The sequence below is a fragment of the Vairimorpha necatrix genome, chromosome 1 (genome assembly GCF_036630325.1).
Source record: "Vairimorpha necatrix chromosome 1, complete sequence".
Lineage (NCBI taxonomy): Eukaryota > Fungi > Microsporidia > Nosematidae > Vairimorpha > Vairimorpha necatrix.
In genome coordinates, this window is record NC_088816.1 from 653,120 (window position 1) to 671,698 (window position 18,579).

At 30.1% G+C, this 18,579-nt stretch overlaps 1 protein-coding gene across 1 annotated transcript; it reads right to left on the reverse strand.

Annotated features, from left to right (window-relative positions):
* Window positions 1-1,352: 1,352 nt before the first annotated feature.
* On the reverse strand, window positions 1,353-1,634 carry VNE69_01068 (uncharacterized protein; the record flags this gene model as incomplete). The annotated part of the gene is made up of 1 exon (XM_065472202.1): window positions 1,353-1,634. The coding sequence occupies one exon, from the start codon at window positions 1,632-1,634 to the stop codon at window positions 1,353-1,355; it is 282 nt and encodes a 93-aa protein (XP_065328274.1).
* Window positions 1,635-18,579: the final 16,945 nt, after the last annotated feature.

An 18,579-nucleotide genomic window follows, 5' to 3' on the forward strand; every position in this document is an offset into this window, starting at 1 on the left:
GTCTCATGCCATATATATTTTTTCTTTTTCTGCAATAAACCACACGAGGGTGTTTCAAAAATTGCACATCCTTTAAAAAATTTTTTATAATAATTTATAAACCCATAAATTCTTGTAGTCGTTTTCGGTCTTGGGGCATCTTTGTATCATCAATGCCCTGTGTAACTGAGTTCTTTGAATATACCTTATTATGAGTGATTATATGGCCTAAAAATTCTACTTTTTCTTGCTTATAAATTGTTTTTTCGGTATAAATCTCCAAATGATTCCTGTCTAAAATGTTAACAATATTTCTAAAGACGGCCTCATATTCTTCTTCACTTTTACTAAAAATTAATATGTCATCTACGTAAACAAAACACGATTTACCTATTTCTTCAGCCAAAACTCCATCCATATGCCTTTGAAAAATTACTGGGGCATTTCTAAAGCCCATAGGCATTACATTCCACTCGTACAATCTATGTCGTACTTGAAAAGCTGTTTTATGTCGGTCTTCTTTGGCCAACGGGATTTGAAAGAAACCATCCTTTAAATCAATCTTACTGAAATATTTCATATCTAAAAATATACTAAGATAGTATTTATATTAGGTAAGACGTATAGATCTTGTTCTACTAATTTGTTTACTGCTACAAGGTTGGTTGTGACTCGGATGCTTCCATTCGGTTTAACTACAGGCTTATATTATTTAGCCACATGGACTTAGATTCTGAAATGTAGCCTTTCTGCAGCAACTCAGTTACTGCCTCATCAATTCCTGATCCAATTTTCTTGGGCATATCATAAACTTTTTAAACAACATTATTGCCCTCTTTTTTCGTATTTCTGCTTATTTGACACTCTCCACTTTTTCCATTAAATTTTTTATGGTTCTCTTTCTACAAATTCTTCTCTGCTCCGACTTTTGGTAAAATATAGAATTTCTGTCTTAATCTTTTTCTTTTGTATACAGTTTTCAAAAAAAAAATGTTCTATTATACAAAGGGGCTCATCTTAACAAGTATAAACATTCATTTTTTGATGGTTACTCTTTGTTTTAACTTTTAGTAATCTCCTAACAGCATCTGATGTGAAATTATGATAAACAAGGTGTTTAGTGTACCTTAAATAATAATACATTGATATGAATTGAATTATTTTAATTAATTAAGTCTTGAACTTTTTCCGGCGTCTCCTACTATTTCATTAATTCATTTGTATGACATGTTATTAATTCGCGGGCTCTACGGATTTTAGATGAATTTCTGATCTTCCACAGTTGTAACAAGAAAACTGTTTCGGTCCCTATATCTTTGACCTTTGAAGCTGTGACAATATACCTTTTTTTCAGTAATATTTCTTTTTTAGATTTAAGGTACTTTTTTTCTTGTTCCTTCTTTTCCTTTTTCTTCTTTTTTTCTGCCTGATAAATCTCTTCTAACAAAAATATCATTAATTAAAACCTCATCTAACACTTTACTCCTAATTATTAATCTTTGTACATCTAAAATTTCCCCTTTCGGTCCATCTAAAATTATTTTTATCTTTTCTTCGCTTTTTAATTTGTAAGGCTTTGCTAATTCCTCCGCAAATTTAATGTATTCACAAATTGTTTGATTATGTTCATGCTTTAAACATAACAAGCCGCCCATCTCTAACTTATTTGAGCTGCAAACCCTCTCTAACTCCTGTTTAAAGCGAATCTAGTTCATGCAGTTTTTCTTGACGTTGAACTAAAAACCATTCATGATTTCATGGCATGCTCTGCTAATAATAATTTTTTTCCTATTCGCTCATGCCTTTAAGAAAGAAAAAAATTCCAGTCTCTTTAGCTCTAGAGCGGCATTTTCCACCGTTATTTCCCTTGTCATAGTCGCAAACTAAATATTCTCGACCATTTTTTTTAAGAACTTTATTCGTAGTAAAAAATTATGGGTAATTATATAAATTTTTTAATAATTCAACCAATAAGAAAGCATCTACTGAAGCAAAGACGGTTTATCAGAGAATAGAAAGGAAACTTGAGAAAAGGTGCTTTTCTTCACTATCCACAGTCAAGAAGGTCACCACAGAGAATTGCAATGTTGTATAAGCAATTGGAAGGGAAGGGATGGAGAAAGGAAAATTGGCTAATGCGTTGGAATAAAAATACAACACGAGAGAAAAATGGACGAAGAGTATGTAAACTTTAAAATCTATACATATAATTCTCTTATATTTAATAGAACTCTTTTCTTTATATACTCTAATCTTTCAAAGTGAGCTCTCCATCTGACACTCTTTAGACACAGGAGCCGATATCTCACTTTTATACATTGACCAGATATCAATTTAAAATAAAATAATTTTTACAAGTGCGAAAATCAGATCGGCCGCTGGCACTTTCATTAATATAATAGGCGAAATAATATACCTTAGATTAAGAGTGTTCGGTGAAGAAATTAAATGCTCATTATTGGTTTGTATGATACTGCCTGACTATTCTATCCCTGGAGATGTTATATTAAAATTCTCACGCTTAGTTTAAAAATTCTAAGAATTTGTTTACCTTCAACGAGAATACATAGTATCCCACGGGAGCAAGAGTTACTACAGAAACTAAAACAGAGCATAGAGGATAAAAAATATTGAATCTAACTCTAGTTATTAGGGTAGAATTTATTTCAACCAATAACTTCAAAAATTTGTTACAAAAAGAACAAAATAATTACCAAATTTTAAGGGGGCTTCGGAGTGACGATAGCACTAGAACCCATTAAAGGTGCAACATTGCATTTTATGGTCACAGGAGAAGATCCTTTAATAAACCAAAAGAACTATCGGATCCCTATACACTATGAACAAGAAATCACTGAAGACATTCGCCGAATATAGATTAGGTGTTATGAGAAACAAATAGCCCATGGTGATAAAGACTCGTCCTATTCAAAAGCCCGATAAACTGTTAAGACTATGCATTGACTTCTGAGCTCTAAACAAAATAATGATAGGAGACAAATATCCACTTCCTCGAATTGATGAATACTAGACAGACTAGCTGTAGCAAGTACATTTTCTACCCTAGATGCTGTATCTGGATACTATAAGATGTGTATGAACGAATCAGATAAATATAAAACAGCGTTTGCATGGAAGGTCAGACATATGAATATAACAGAATGCCTTTCGGGTTATTTAATGCTCGCGATAAATTCTAAAGAGCCATCCATAGACTGATCAGAAATCTGTGCAATGACTTTGTTTTCCAAATCTAGTCTTAAATTATTTTTTAAAGAACGACAAGGAACACGGAAAACATCTTTTAATTGTGCAGGATAAATCGGGGGAAAAACGTAGAGTATTTAAGAAATCAGAATAGACATTTTTTAATGACGAAATAAATATTCTAGGGAATCTTGTTTGAAGAGATAATTAATTCCCGACCCTAAAAAGATCAAGACAATTTAAAAATTCCCATTTCGAGAGAACCAAAAAGCTTACGGCCATTCTTGGGGTTAGTTAATAACTATAGAAATATGTAGCATCTATTTCCGAGTTAACAGGGCCATTTTGGGAGCTTTCCCACTTTAGTCCCACCCCCTACATATATAAATATCAATTTTTAAAAAATATCCCTTTTTTCAAAAACCAAAATGAAAAAAAATCAGAAAAAAGTACTGCTTAAATAATCGAAGATACAAAAATAAATATATAATTCAAGTTAATTTTATTATAAAAATGTAAATTTAATTCTTTTATATCATCATATGTGTCATATATATTAGTTAGGATTTTAATTTTTCCAGAAAATAATAAGGTAACAAAACATTCAAATAATCAATATTTTGAACTTCTATCAATTATTTATCAATATAAATGAATTTTTAGTGTTCATAGTAACACTGATGAGGATTTTTTTATTTAGTACCCCATTACATGCTTAACAATAAAGAAATATACAAAGCATATGATAAAATAAAAGAAAAACTTCTTCAAAAAAAATGCTTCAAATGCGGGGAAGAAGTTAAATTAAGACAACAAAAGCCGTGTGTTGTCAGATGCATTGAAAAAAATGCAAAAAAGAGAGGAGTCTTTTTACGAACACAATATTTGCAAAAACCCACTTGGATCACATAGTTATGTTAAAGATTCTGAACCTCTGGCTTACGAAAATTTCGCCTCTTCATATTGCCAAAATGTTAGATATTTCCCTTAGTGTTGTATCGAGGTCCCTTAAGCAGTTTTTGTTAGACGACGTTTATCATAAATACATGGAAAACGCAAGAGAAACACTAGACGGTAAGAATATAATAGTCGAAGTGGATGAAAGCAATTTGGAAAACGTAAATACAACGTTAGACATAAAGTAGAGGGTGTGTGGGTATTTGGGATGGTCGAACGGACCTTAAAAAGAAAAATTTTATTTGTTCCTCTCCCAAATAGATGTAAAAATACATTACTAAATCTTATTGGTACATATATAGATAAATAATCGACAATTTAGCTGATATGTGAAAAGGATATGCAAAAATGACATCTATAATTGCCAAACATAATACAGTTAACCATAGTAAATGGTTTAAAGATCCTATTACAGGTGTTCATACAAACACCATAGAGGGGAATTGGTCTGCGAAAAACGTCAAACACCGCTAAGATGTAGAACAAAAACTTTAATTTGCCCTTATTTATTAATATTTATGTTGCTTAGAAACTCTAAAGACAATTACTTTGATGTTTTTATAAATTTATTTTTTTGATTTTTTTTTCTCCTCCTTTTTTTTCATTTTGGTTTTTGAAAAAAGGGATATTTTTTTAAAATTGATATTTATATATGTAGGGGGGACTAAAGTGGAAATTGGTCCCATTTTCTAACCTTCTTAAGAGAGAATCAAAAAATAGTGTAAAAAAGTACTTTAGTCAGAAGATTTACATATAAAGTTTGCCAAGATAAAGCAAGCTCGTACAGGCGAAAGCAAAATGTGACAACCAGGCCTTTTAAAAAAATTTATCTTATGACGGATGATTCTGAATGTAAATTGGTGCTGTCAATGCATAAGCTGAAGGTAATGGTTTAGAGAAAGCGATTTCCTTTCTAGTGAAAGACCTGATAATTGTTCAATGAAATAAACAGTTACAGACAAAGAACTTCTGGCCGCCGCTAAAGCTATTAATAGCTTTGACACTTCTCTCCTATGGAAGAATTTACATTTAAAACGGACCAAAAAGCACTCACATATCTATGGGAATCAAAAAATTACACAAGCAGAATCCTAAGATGGCCAAAAACGTCATAATAATAAAAATCTAACTTTGAATATATAGAGGATGAGGCCAATATCGCGGATGGTTGTAGTAGAATATTTGGCAAGGAAATAATAATGGCAAGTATCAAAAAAGTTTTTTCAAGAAAAGAAAATGAGAAGATGCTTAAAGCCTTTACATAGAAACAGGACATGGATCCTTAATAACATTAAATTCACATTCAAAGAAAAATATTATGGGGAAGGACTTCCTAAAGATATTGAAAAGCTGGTTTCAGTGTGTGTTATTTGCTTGAAACTCAATATAAAATAAGAAACATAAAGCATATAAAAATAAAGACAAGTATTAACAACGAGCTATAGAGTTTGCTTGATAGGATTAAGTTCATATAATAACACCAATAATTTTATCTTAGTAGAGATCGATCATTTCAGCAAATGTATAAAGACAAAATACTTAAAAACAAAGAAGCTGGAACCATTAGAGACGCTATCAAAGAACTAATAATTAGGAAACATATTACACTGTAAACAATGTCGTCGGAATGCGGACTCGAGCGCAAGAACAAGCAAATAAATAATTTGAAAGTTAAACATGGGCTTGAATGGAAATACTCATCATTGAACACCACTATGTAGTAGGATATGTTGATAGAGTAAACCAGACACTTTGGACAAATCAAAAAAAACTTGCCAACTACGACGAAACTTATAAGATAATTGCGTTAGAAAAAGCAACGCACGCAGTAAATTTATTTTTAATTCGGCCTGTGAAACTTCCCTATACATTTTCAATATGCAAGATCTCCTAAATTTAAGATTGATAATTATTTTGAACCGAAACCAATAAAATGCTTAAGAACATTCCTGACTAAGAAGTGAAACGAAAACAGTGCGAAGTATAAAAAAAATATAGAAACCGCCTATTGATTTTTAAATTAGAGATGAAGTTTTAGATTACAGAGAAAGCAAAAATAATAAAATGGAAGCGAATTAGTTGTGGGATATGGAATAACGGATAGATAATTACCAGGAGGCTTTATGACCAAAATTAAAAAGACTAAGTAGAGTGAAAAAAGCTCGTATTAGGCATGATCTTTCTTTTGGGGAATCAAGATGTCGTGGAGCCCTTGGGCTCCTACATGTTTTACATTTCTTAATACTTAAAACTTTTACATTTTACCCCTAAGCAACATGAAAGAAAGGAGATAAAAACAATTAAATATCGACAAAGTTTTTTGTTTTTTTGCTCTTTTTTCATAAATTGAAGAGAGAAAATGCTAGGAAGGAGTCAAAACAAGTAAAATAAAAATTTTAATAATTCGTCAAAGACTGAAGCCGAGGAATTCCTTTGGGGTATATACCTAAACAAATAAAGTTTTGAACTATTGACTGATCTTTTTCAATAAATATAGAATTTTAAAAGTGACCAATTACCTTTTATGGTATTGGTATGAACTCCCGTATTTGAGTTTCTGAAGTGCAATGAATGATTAACCATATGATGTTGGTTTAATATATGTGGCATCCCACATGTCAAACATATCATTTTTGACATTTCTTGATTTGTTTACCCTGTAAACAAACAAAAAAAACTATAAAAGAAAATTCCATACTTAGGGGTATGGAAGATAAGAGAAATAAACTATTTACTCAAAACTTATCTTTATTGGAGTTGTACTTTCGCAGGAGGTACGACAATATAATACTCAAAGAATGATAAGATCCCCCAATATCGCTATATAATACTATCTCTTTTCACATATTTTACTAAAGATCTGTAAGTATTTTTAATCCCTTTTTATATGTAATATTATTATTCTACGTTAATAGAACGTCCGATCGTGCAAAACACCAGAAGCCATTTGTTAATTTACCTCTGTTGTATTTATTTTTTCCATTTTTTGACTCGTCAATTTCTACTATATTGCCTTCTCCACCCGTAATGTTTAGAGAAGTTAATAACTGTCACCGTTCGGGGCGAACACAAGGACAAATACTTATTTGAGAAGGGTAAAATATTAAGAAAAAAATGTCTGTTCGGAGCGGACGCCAATGAAATGCTTAATTGAGAAGGTTAAAATATTAAGAAAAAACTTTGGTATTTATTTGTAATTTGTATATAAAAAAATTTAATTTGAAGGGCATAAAGGTAACAATGAAAATAAGAAGATTTTGTCTTTTTACAGACTGTATGTTCCAACAAGGTTGGTAGAAAAACAAAAAGAGATACTTTTCAGAAAAAAAGAATAAACTTTATCCCCTTTGAGGATGTGATTAATGGTATCACAGAGCTCACGGTGCGATTTAAAGTAGGTCTATACAGATCATTAAAATTATTTGACACCGACGAGCAACGTTTCAAAATCGATCTTCGTCATAAATGAACATGTGGGGCAGGACAGATTGTTTGCATTATGCAAACAAAAGTCTACAACGCAACCAAAGATAGATTCGGAGAGCTTTGAAAACTTTGATATATCAATATCAAAGAGAAATCTAGATACTAAACCCGTTATTAGACCAATTGTAGCAAAATATCCATTGAAATATTTGTTGCAGACTTGATTGATCGTGGTTATATCACAAACTCGACGGAGGATATTGTCATACGCTCACTATGACCAATTATATTAAGGAAAAAGTTGTTTCAGATCAATGTTTTAATTGGTACTTGTGTATCCAATTATATTTGATTTAATTCAGAAAAACTATTTAAGAAAATTATTTTAGAAAAAATATGAATTACACTTCAACTTGTAAATCTATTTACATTTCTTTTTCAAAAACCAACAAGGCACCGCAAAGACATGGCAGATATAAAGGTTATGAATTATGTAGATTTTTAAACCAAATTTTGTTGGACGGTACCAATGCTTGACAAAACAAGTATTAATGTATGGAATCCCTTTAAAATATTGTTTATGACGTTTGTTCTTGTTATATACTTCATACGTATAACGGCAAAGAATTCTTAAACCAAGTACTCGTCGATTTATGTCAGAAATATGAAATAGAACACGTAAGGAGGGCTAGATGTCTATGAAAACAAAGACAGATAGAACGATGCAATCAAACAATAAATAGATGATTGCATCTATTCAGGACAAAAAAAATTTTGATTTAATGAACCAAAGCACAAGAAGAAGTTATGTGGTCATGTAATATTTTAAGACACTCTTCTAAAAACAAAGACCATTCTCTAAAATGTTCTGTGAATTTATTAAGGACATAATGGACGAGTCTAGAATCACGGGTATTCTAGATTCGATTAATAGCGATAATCACGAACAAGAATGTGAGGACGAAGAACACGAAGAATAAAAATTTATCAGATGTTCTAGATTTATTATCAATGAAAAAACACAACAACTATATGCTCTTAATAACACAAACCTTTTTGAATGAATTCATCGTGATGCAGCTAAAATTCATACACAAATTGCTACAGATAGAATGGTACAAAGAGATATGTCGTTAAATGATTTTTTAGAATTTAAAATAGGAGATATGCTCTTTATAAGACCTTATTTGGGCTTAACGTCAATACTCGAAGACATTCTCTTTAAGCTCATTTAGATGCAGAAGTATATCTTGTAACTGACATTATACAAACTAATAAAGTAAAATTTTCAGAGAAGATGTTATGGAATTATATTAGAAGAAATACGTACTAGAGATTTAAGGTTGTTTTGTAATACATAAAGTACTGAAAATTTTGTTTATTTCATTTTTCTCCATTGTTCGTTATTCCCACTTATTATTATAATAAAAAACAAAAATATACCCCGCAAAAAATCGAAACAAAATTTGGGCCTCATTATAGACGTAATTACTTGTTCTTATTTTCTAGTTCGCCCCTCACTGGAGAGATTTTTTTAATTTTTTACCCATGGTGTACTCTCCACACTATGACCATAACTTATCGTAAAAAACAATTCTTTTCATTTTTTTATTGACATTGATGTAGGTTTTTTTTAACAACCTGAAATTTGAGAAATATGCTTTCGAGAATAACCGAAAGCCTACATATTAAGTATTTGCAAACATGTTGTATGGTTGAGTTTACAATTATCAAAGAACGTATTATGCTAGATGAAAATAACTTTTAACAATCTTTCCAAGTACATTTTAAGATACAACTGCCTTTTCATTCTTTCTTTCTTCATTCTAGCAAAACATATATCAAAATTAATTTTGAAATTTCATTATTGAATCGTTGTATGATTTCCACTTCTTCTCTCGTTAGAATTTCCTCCTCCATTTTTGATTAAAAGGTGCAAAAAACAACCCCACAATATCGAATTTTGCGTGTCAAGGTGCACTTTGGCCCAAAACAAAAGTAAAGGTGGTTGAAAAGATCTAATTAATCCTTAATATCTTCGTGAAAAGTTTGGAAAGTATAATAATTTAAAAGAAAGTAGAGGTATGTTTATAGGACAAAGAGTGAAAAGGAAAGCTCATAAGAAGCATAGAAACCCCAAATGTAGAAGTGAGATTGATAAGTGGAGTGCTGCACAGAGATACGGCTTGTTCCAAAGTAGTACTTCAAAGAACTATATGTTTTGCGTCTTTCCCCGCAGGCTTTTAAAAGTTTTAGTGTGAATTTTATTGGGGTTCCTAAAATATTTTAAAAATAAGAAGGAGGGAAATTATTAAAAATTGTAAAATACATCCTATGGGAATTAGAGATGTTTTTAAAGCTGTAATACCACAACAAGCAACTTGATGGCTTCAAACGAACTGGATAAAAAGGATGCGAATAAATTGCCACTGATTAGAGACATTATTAAGCAACGTAAGGTTCTTAATATTTATGGTTATAGACCTAAGGATATGATTCTTTTATAGAAATTGAAGAACGTTACAATTATAAGGCAGCGTTTGAGATAAATGGTAGAAATACGAATGTTTTAGCATGGCAATGGGATCTAAAATTTTCCCATAACATGCAAAGAGTTTTGAACAAAATTTTAGATAAGCTAAGAGGCAAAGGTATTGAAATGTACATGGATATTATTATTATTCATGCAAGAGAAAGTAGTGTCCACAATAATTTATTAGAAAAGTTGCGGAAATATAAAGAATGTAGCTTAAAAGAAAACTTAATGAAGCTATAATACAAATTCGAAGAAGTAAAACTATTGGAGTAACGATCACAGGAGAAGACATATAATTAAACAAAATTATAAAACAAGAACGTTAGAATACAGAAGGGCTAATAACATAAAAGAGCTTAAAGATTTTTAGGGTCGGCAGGCTGGTTTAAATTTTATTCCCCATTATGCTTATCGTACACATGACTTACAGAAGCACTAAAAAAGATGTCATAAGGGAATGGTCTAAGGTTATGGAAGAGCCTTTATGGATATCGTAGAGGGTTTAAGGATATAAAAATAAAAAATAGTAGACAACCAGAAAATGTTTAGACTGAGAACAGACATATACTCAAAGGAAACTTGAACATACTATTACAAGAAGACAGGGATGTAAGGTGGGTCTTATTACAATGCGCATCAAAAATGTCAACATTAACAGAAAAAGGATATTTAATAATTGAAAAAGAAGATTTTGGCAGTGTTTTAGAATAAAAAAAATTAAATTTAGATTTGGACAGAAGAAAATTCCATTTAATGACAGACAATAAGGCACTGGACGAAATTAGCAACAAGCCCTTTTAACAATGACCGAATCAATAGATGGATAGAATATATACAAGAATTGACTTTACTATTGAATATGTAGAAGTATGTTTATGACGGATGTAGATTGCCTAGACGAAAATTTGAAAATGATTTAGTGAAAGAAAAAAAGAAAGAGAGAAACAGACATAAAAACAGATGAAGGGGAAGGAACAAAGCGCATGGCTAAAAAAAGAGGGAAACTAATGAAGTTTTCATCAGGAGAAAGTACAGAAATCCTATACAATGAACTGAGGGAACCGAAAATTCGCGAGAAACTAAATCATCGAGAAGTTAAGGGAACACATTTTAGATAAAACAAAGATGGCATTGACCAGGTATGAAGGACCTGATAACGACAACATTAAACAGTTGTGAAGTTGTAACGTTACTAATAGGAAACCGATCGGAGGCTACAATTTTGTAATGACATTTAAGAAATTAGAAAAGTAGCTTTAGACCTAATGGATACTGACAGAGAAAGAAATATACGTGCTATTGGGGATTGACTACTTTACGAGAAGAGTATGGGGCGCAAAAAAAGAAAATAAGGAGGTGATGTTACTACGAAAATTTTAGAAAAATGGACAAATAGAGATGGATGCCCTGATGCATAAATTATGGATAATGGTAAGGAATTTTTTAGTGAGAAACTTGTAGTTTTTTGTAACGAAAACGAAATTATGCAACGGTTAGTAGGTTTAGAAGCTCATAGAGCAACGGAAGAATAGAACAATGTAATTGAATAACAATGAAACCAATGATTAAACAAAAAGAAGGAAACTCAGAGAAAAAACTAGAACAAGCCGTACAAACTTTTAATAACACTCTACACACAGCGATTAAATTACACCAATGAAACATGGAAGGATCAGGAGAAGAAGTCTTTATGGAAACGATGAAAAGGGCGTATGCAAATAAAATCATACAAAGGCATAGAAAAAATTTTGAAGTGGATCATGTTGTAAGAATCGCAAGAAGAGTAAACTTGGGCAAAGAGATGAAAAGTATGAAAGGATGATTTACAAGTGTTGGTAAAATATTGGGAAAGAGTGAGAATGATTCATATATTGTAAGGACAAATAATGGAAGATACATCTAGAAACGACATTATGACTTAAAAGAATATAAAAATGAGAAACTAGAGGCTTGTAACGCGAGAGTACTCGTCTGAGTGGAGTGTGAGAGTGGAATTCCCTATCAAAAAAATGTAGTACATGATATTCTAAGAATTATTCAATATATTCCAAAATCATCCCTTTAAATTAGTCTAGTTTTCCCTTCAACATTTACATCAATATTTTACCCAGAGAAGAGTACGTTATAATCAAGGAAAAATAAATTAATAATAAAACCCTATAATACATTCCTCAGCAGGGTACCACACTGAGTTATTATGAAATATTAATAGGGAATAAAAAAACAAAATCTTAACGATTTATTCTCTTACTAATTTTTTGCACCATAAAATTGAATTTAGTTCATCGCAATAAAATAAGAAAATAGAGATTGTCAGAGGACAAGACCAGCTGCATACTGTGAGTTGCCCTGCCTAAGGGATGGCGTGTGTTTTGACAGGCCTTTGAGAGACCAACATCATGTTTGAGATGGGGGATACGTCAAACCTTAATTATGTTAGAATGTCTAAAACAACCATGTTTGAGCAATTATAATTTTGTTGCAAAACATGTCAAAGCTATCATTCTCGCTTATTTAAGCGGAAGCACCTCGAGGGGATGAAACTGAGGTCAGAAAAAGAGATAGAAAACTCCGCAATACCAAGTTCTAATGAAAACGTTACTTATAAAAATCATTTAAAGCGGGTAGGCAAAGCCAGCCTCACAGAGATCTTGTTTTATTTTCTTTCTTTAAATAAAGTCAAATTTGATTCTGTTTATAGTGACAAATTTGTAGCTTTTTTCCAAACAAATTTGTTTTTTTTCGTACAAACACATATCATATTTTCGTACAAACATATTACATTTTTTTCATAGAGAAAAATTTGATTCTTTTCATAGAACAAATGTTTTTTTGGCTGTATAGATATTTTCTAACCGAAATTATCTGGCTATTTTGACTTCAAATTTGCTTGACAAATTCTGTGATAATCATTAATTTTAGATTAACATTTTGTAAAGAGTACTTATCACTTTTTTTAGGCCTTTTCTCAAAACATCTTACTTGTATTTTTATCATTTAAAATTTTTTATCAAAAATTTTGCCGTTAATTTTGTTGTCTGATCTATTGCTTCTGATATTTTTTGATTTTTTAATTAACATCATTTGATTGATTTCCTAGCCAATAAGTGATACTCTCTATTTCTCCAGAAGTACACAAAATGTAAAAAGTTTATTCATTGTTTGTTTACTTCCTATTGATTTACTAGTTTTAATGTGTTTTTATAATAATCTAAGCGAATAGCCGTAAATAATAATATATCACGATGACTATCTATAATATTAAAAAAAATACGTTTGAGGTCACGAATTAAAAAATTTAAATTTTTAATGCTGCATTAAATACTCCGTTGCGTAATATTTCACTTTTTATCTTCTATTTTTGTGATTTATATACCTAGTTTTGATAAGAAAGATTAAAGTTCTATTGAAATTACTAATAACTATAGTAATTAAACGTTCATTTTTTATACTAGAGTCGATATATTCTATTCTTGAACATAACAAATCAAAAATTCTTGATGTAAACAGCTAGATTGAATTTATTTGCAATTCCTCTTTGCTAATATTTAGGAGCTTAATAATGAAAAGTTTATATGTAAACAAAAATTTGCAATTTTTGATAAATATATGATGAAACAAGAAATAAAACACATTGGATCAATAAAAGAAACATACTAAATCTTTTTAATGAATACACATAGAAATACAAAAAAATTATCATTTTATTTCTTTTTTGTTTTTATCTATATTTTTCTTAACATATTTTATATTAAATTTCGTAATTTATTTTTATTGTTTCAATGATTCGTTTAAAAACAAATACGAGTTATCATATGTAAACTTTCCATGAACCCCCCCCCCCCAATTTTCCGACGTTATGTTTTATATAACGTCTTTTAATAATTGTTGTATTTAAAAGTTGTTGAAAATTGAAAATTTAATTATAATTAAAAATCGTAATCGAATAAAAAATATTTTTTATCGTTTGTTTTATACATAAAATACAACGTAAAAGTTATAGTCGAAAAACGGCATTTCATTGATTTTTATTTACTATTTAATTTTTTTTGTTTATGTATTGATAAAACAAATATCGTAAATTTTAACCTCATATTTTTTTTTTATTATTGCCAGTTTATGTTTAGATAACAGATTTCGGAAGTGTCGAAAATAACATAAGTATTTTAAATATACTGTATTCTAAACTTATATGCAATATGCGACTATTACATTGGAAAAGAAACTATCGAAACTTGATTATATCAATAAAACGTTCACAAGATGGTTTTTTCAATGAAAATTTCTGTTTAAATATGGATTTATCATTGAGTAGGTGTTTATTGGTTATTATATAAAATCAACAATCACAGATAGTATAACAGGGAACTGGAAAACTAACTCTACCTTGAAGCTTACATCTAGTCTATTGTGCCCCCAAAACGACGAAGATACGATTAAGGGGATGCAGGATAGGAAGAAGTTGCTTAGCTATAATCGCACTAGTAGATATGGTGACTGTTAAAGAATTGTCGTGGTCAAAGGAAAGTGAAGCTTAAATTGCGAAAATTAAAAACTAAAATTATTAAACAGAAACTATGGTTTGTGAAAAGCTGAATCACATGAGCGATACCCGGACAAGTTGTGCTACAAATATCTAAACTAAAGCAAGAAAATTCACTCAATCATCTTTTATTTTTTAAATGTACCAACATGTATAAAGTCGAAAAAAGTAACTATGATTTTTGATGATTTATATTTCTTTATGATATAGCAGTAACTTGAACAATTACAATAAAGAGTTTTTACAGAAATATCAAAAAAAATAATTTAAAAACAATTTTTGGTACTTTCTATATTTTATTAATAAATTTTTTCCAAATAAATGATACAAAGTCCTTTGTATAATATATTTTTATTTTAGATTTTGGACTATAGCCTTACTTTTTACTTTTTAAAAACGAGATCTTATCAGAGTAAATTAAAAAAATGTATGTACATATTTTTAAAGCATGATTACTGAAATGGCCATATATACATTATATCGTTGTTTTATATATAGACATATATATAAGTAGTGGATGCAGAAGTAGAATAAGATATTTTCTATGTCTTTAATGACTAATTTTAGACTAAATGTATTCATTGTATTTATTCACTAAAAACTGCAAAACAAAACTAAATTGCTGATAATCTCCTCGGCTCATTTCTTGCAACTAACATTTATTTTGGCGTTTCTTTGGTATATGATCAGAAATTAAGACTTCCCCTTGTAATGGAAAAATGAAAAAATGGGAAAATAGAAAACTACTAGAAATATAATTTTTTATATTTTTAGTTTTTTAATCAACATAACAATCAAAAAACTCCTCCAACATATTCACTTTTGAATTTTTATAACATGATTTAATAATCCAAGTATTTATTTTTATGCTTAACTTCATGTTCTTTGGTCATTTTAGATTTTGCCTCAACCAAGCGTTCTCGATGTTGTTAGTATGAGTTCCATCTGCAATATAAATCCGATAGAGTGATTTACAACCTTATGCTCTAGAGAATGTTTTCGTGACACATCTGGATAATTTGAATAACATTAACTGTGTAAAATTATACCCATACCTTTCACATTACAAAGCCTCTGTTAAAACACTCGACAGTCTTATTTTTCCTTCTTTTATTGTAAAACTATATAGGATTTATAGCTTCTACTATGCCTACTATCCAAATATGTCGGAAATTTAATTGTCTGAACTTGTTGGATATCTTATCACGTATAAAATACAAATAACAAATGGTTCAACTTGGACAATTTTACCTAGTCAAACAATATTCAGACTTCTAGAAAACCATATTTTTTGAGCTTTTTAAAAGGTTTTTTTTGCACCAGCAGCTGTCGACGATGAAATTCCCAATTTTGCTTTTACGGCAAAATAATCACTTCTACACATAATTAGAAATAGTTATTAGCTATAAATAACCAAAGACAATGTGATTTTTTATCACTGTCCTCTTTGCACTGAACTTACATTTGGTATACTTGTATGATACTCTTTTAATCTTTCTTCATGAATGAAAATAACTCTACAACTTCACTGCCCTTACAAAAAATATATTTTATTCGATGTTTCTGACGTGATAATAAGTCTAAATAATAATTCAATACTATAAAAGGTCCTTGTTTTCCTTAGGCTTCACTTTAATGCTTTTCTTTGGTATCTGATAAAAAAGTCAATGCCAAAATTTTTATTTTAAAAAGTCGAATTTTTTTGTGAAAAAATTCCATCAAATGCCAAAAACAACCATACCATTGAATAATGATATCTTTCTGTACATCAATTTGGATTTACAGAGCTAGTTTCGGTTTTTTCTTTAAGAGCACTAATCTACACATTTTTTTTATTGAAGTGCCGCAAATATCATTTCAATTTCTTCAATGGTATTGTTTGAAGACTAGTGACCATCCTCTGTAAAAAACAGAATATAATCCTGGTATTTTCAATTATAGGTGTATTTGGCCTGTATTGCCGACTATGTTTGGCCAAATTATAGTTGTAAATGAGTTTATTACAATGTTTCACACATTCATTTTCATCTTCGGTTCTAAAAATATCCACGGCCAGCAAACATTCTCCAATTACATGTTTTTGAATAGTTCTAGTTAGAGTTTAGTTACTCCTTTCTTTGCAAGTACCACTGCGGGTCATCGTTCTACTCTGTTTTTAGACAATAACAAAGTATACATAAAGTTTATTATATGATAATTCCAGATATTTTTTTCAATTATCACTTTGAAGAATTTTGCGCGAACCAGTTAAGATGAAAAATAAGAAATCTAGTTTTTTGAAAACTTCTTCTGGCGTTTTACTTTAAGATAGAAAAGCCTTAAGCAAGCTTAGAACACACATCTATTATCATCCAATCAACAATACTTATCGTAAATCTTTTTATAACACGTAATGTCTACAAAATCAATCATAATTCATATCATCAAGTTAGAGGCCGTAAATTAAACTTTTGCTCTTTAATTTTTTGGCAGTTGCTATTGTCCACGTGAGATGCATTCTAGACGACTTTTCTTGTAATGAACCTAGTTGTTTTATTAAAACCTTCTTACATGATGCTTCATATATATATATTGTGCATTATGATGAAGATGGTACAAAGCATTCCGTCTTACTTCCATAGCTGTAAATAAACACTATTAAAGACCTTTAGGTGTTTTCCATCGGAACAGCCTTTAAATTTAACGTACCATCTATAAGAAGATAATTGCATGACATTTTTTGCCAACTATTATTTGTTCTCATCTAAAACAAACCTTTTATCCTTGCATTGTAAAATAAAGCTATTTTGTATATGCACAGCATTTCTGGGAGAAAGAAACATTTTCTAAGAAATCAAAAATAATTATTTATCCTCGAATGACACTATGAAAGTAATTACTATATATAGGTTTAATTTTTTTTGATAAGCCATAGTCAAGTTGTATAATTCTACAAGTTTTTGTGCATGGTCCTATGGTTCGATCCCGTTTGGAATATTAATTTGTTTAATTAAGAAATTTTTTAGGCAGGGTTGTTGTAAGAGAAACTCAGAGGTCAATGCCTATTCAGTTTGGAAAATCCTAGAAGAACACTGTTTGCACGAGTAAAAAATTCCTAGTTATCAATGTTGGTAGTAGTTGGAAATATCTTAGGGGGTAACGATCGCGCGCTACAGTTATTATTATGCCTCTTCTATATTTTACATAGAATTAGAAATTTTTATTCAAAAAAAACATCCCTTGTGTTTATAGACAACAAAAATTATTCAAAAAATAATAATAATATTTTTTTTAAGATCCATGTTTTTTAGTGATTTTTTTTATTTTTTGTGCTTATGCAAGTAAAACAAAAAAAAGCCGAGAGGCATCGTAGATCGGCTTAAATCATCATTATAAACAAACTCACATGCTAAAACAAATGTTGATGCTGATGTAGTACTAAGAGCTTATGATAGAAAGGATAAAAGTTGCATATCAAATTTGCTTGGTCATAAAACACTTACTATAACGCAAATTCATATTAACTCGAATTTACAAGAACTTTTTGATTATATTTATAAAAATATGAACTTAAGAATCATAAAATTCCTCCTTTACATGAAGATATGAAGGCACATGACCGTTTGGAACCCGCTTCTGAAATTTTAATAGACCCCCCTTTAAGAAAATGGCAAAATTGGCAAAAAGAATGTTTGTTGAGGCAGATGAGCTTTTTAGTGATGAAATGTATTTATGCATGGAATACAAAATAAGTTTATGTTGGAAACACTTGATGGTGAATCGGCGTGCGCCTTGCACGCTTCTGTGACTAGTAGAAATACTGCTTTTCCCTTGAGGTAATACAAGATAATGTATAACCTGTTTCTATTACGATCTCTAATCAATGGTTAGCATATGGGGCCACATTAGACAAGCAAAGGGATGAGGCACAGTACTATGAATCATTCCATCA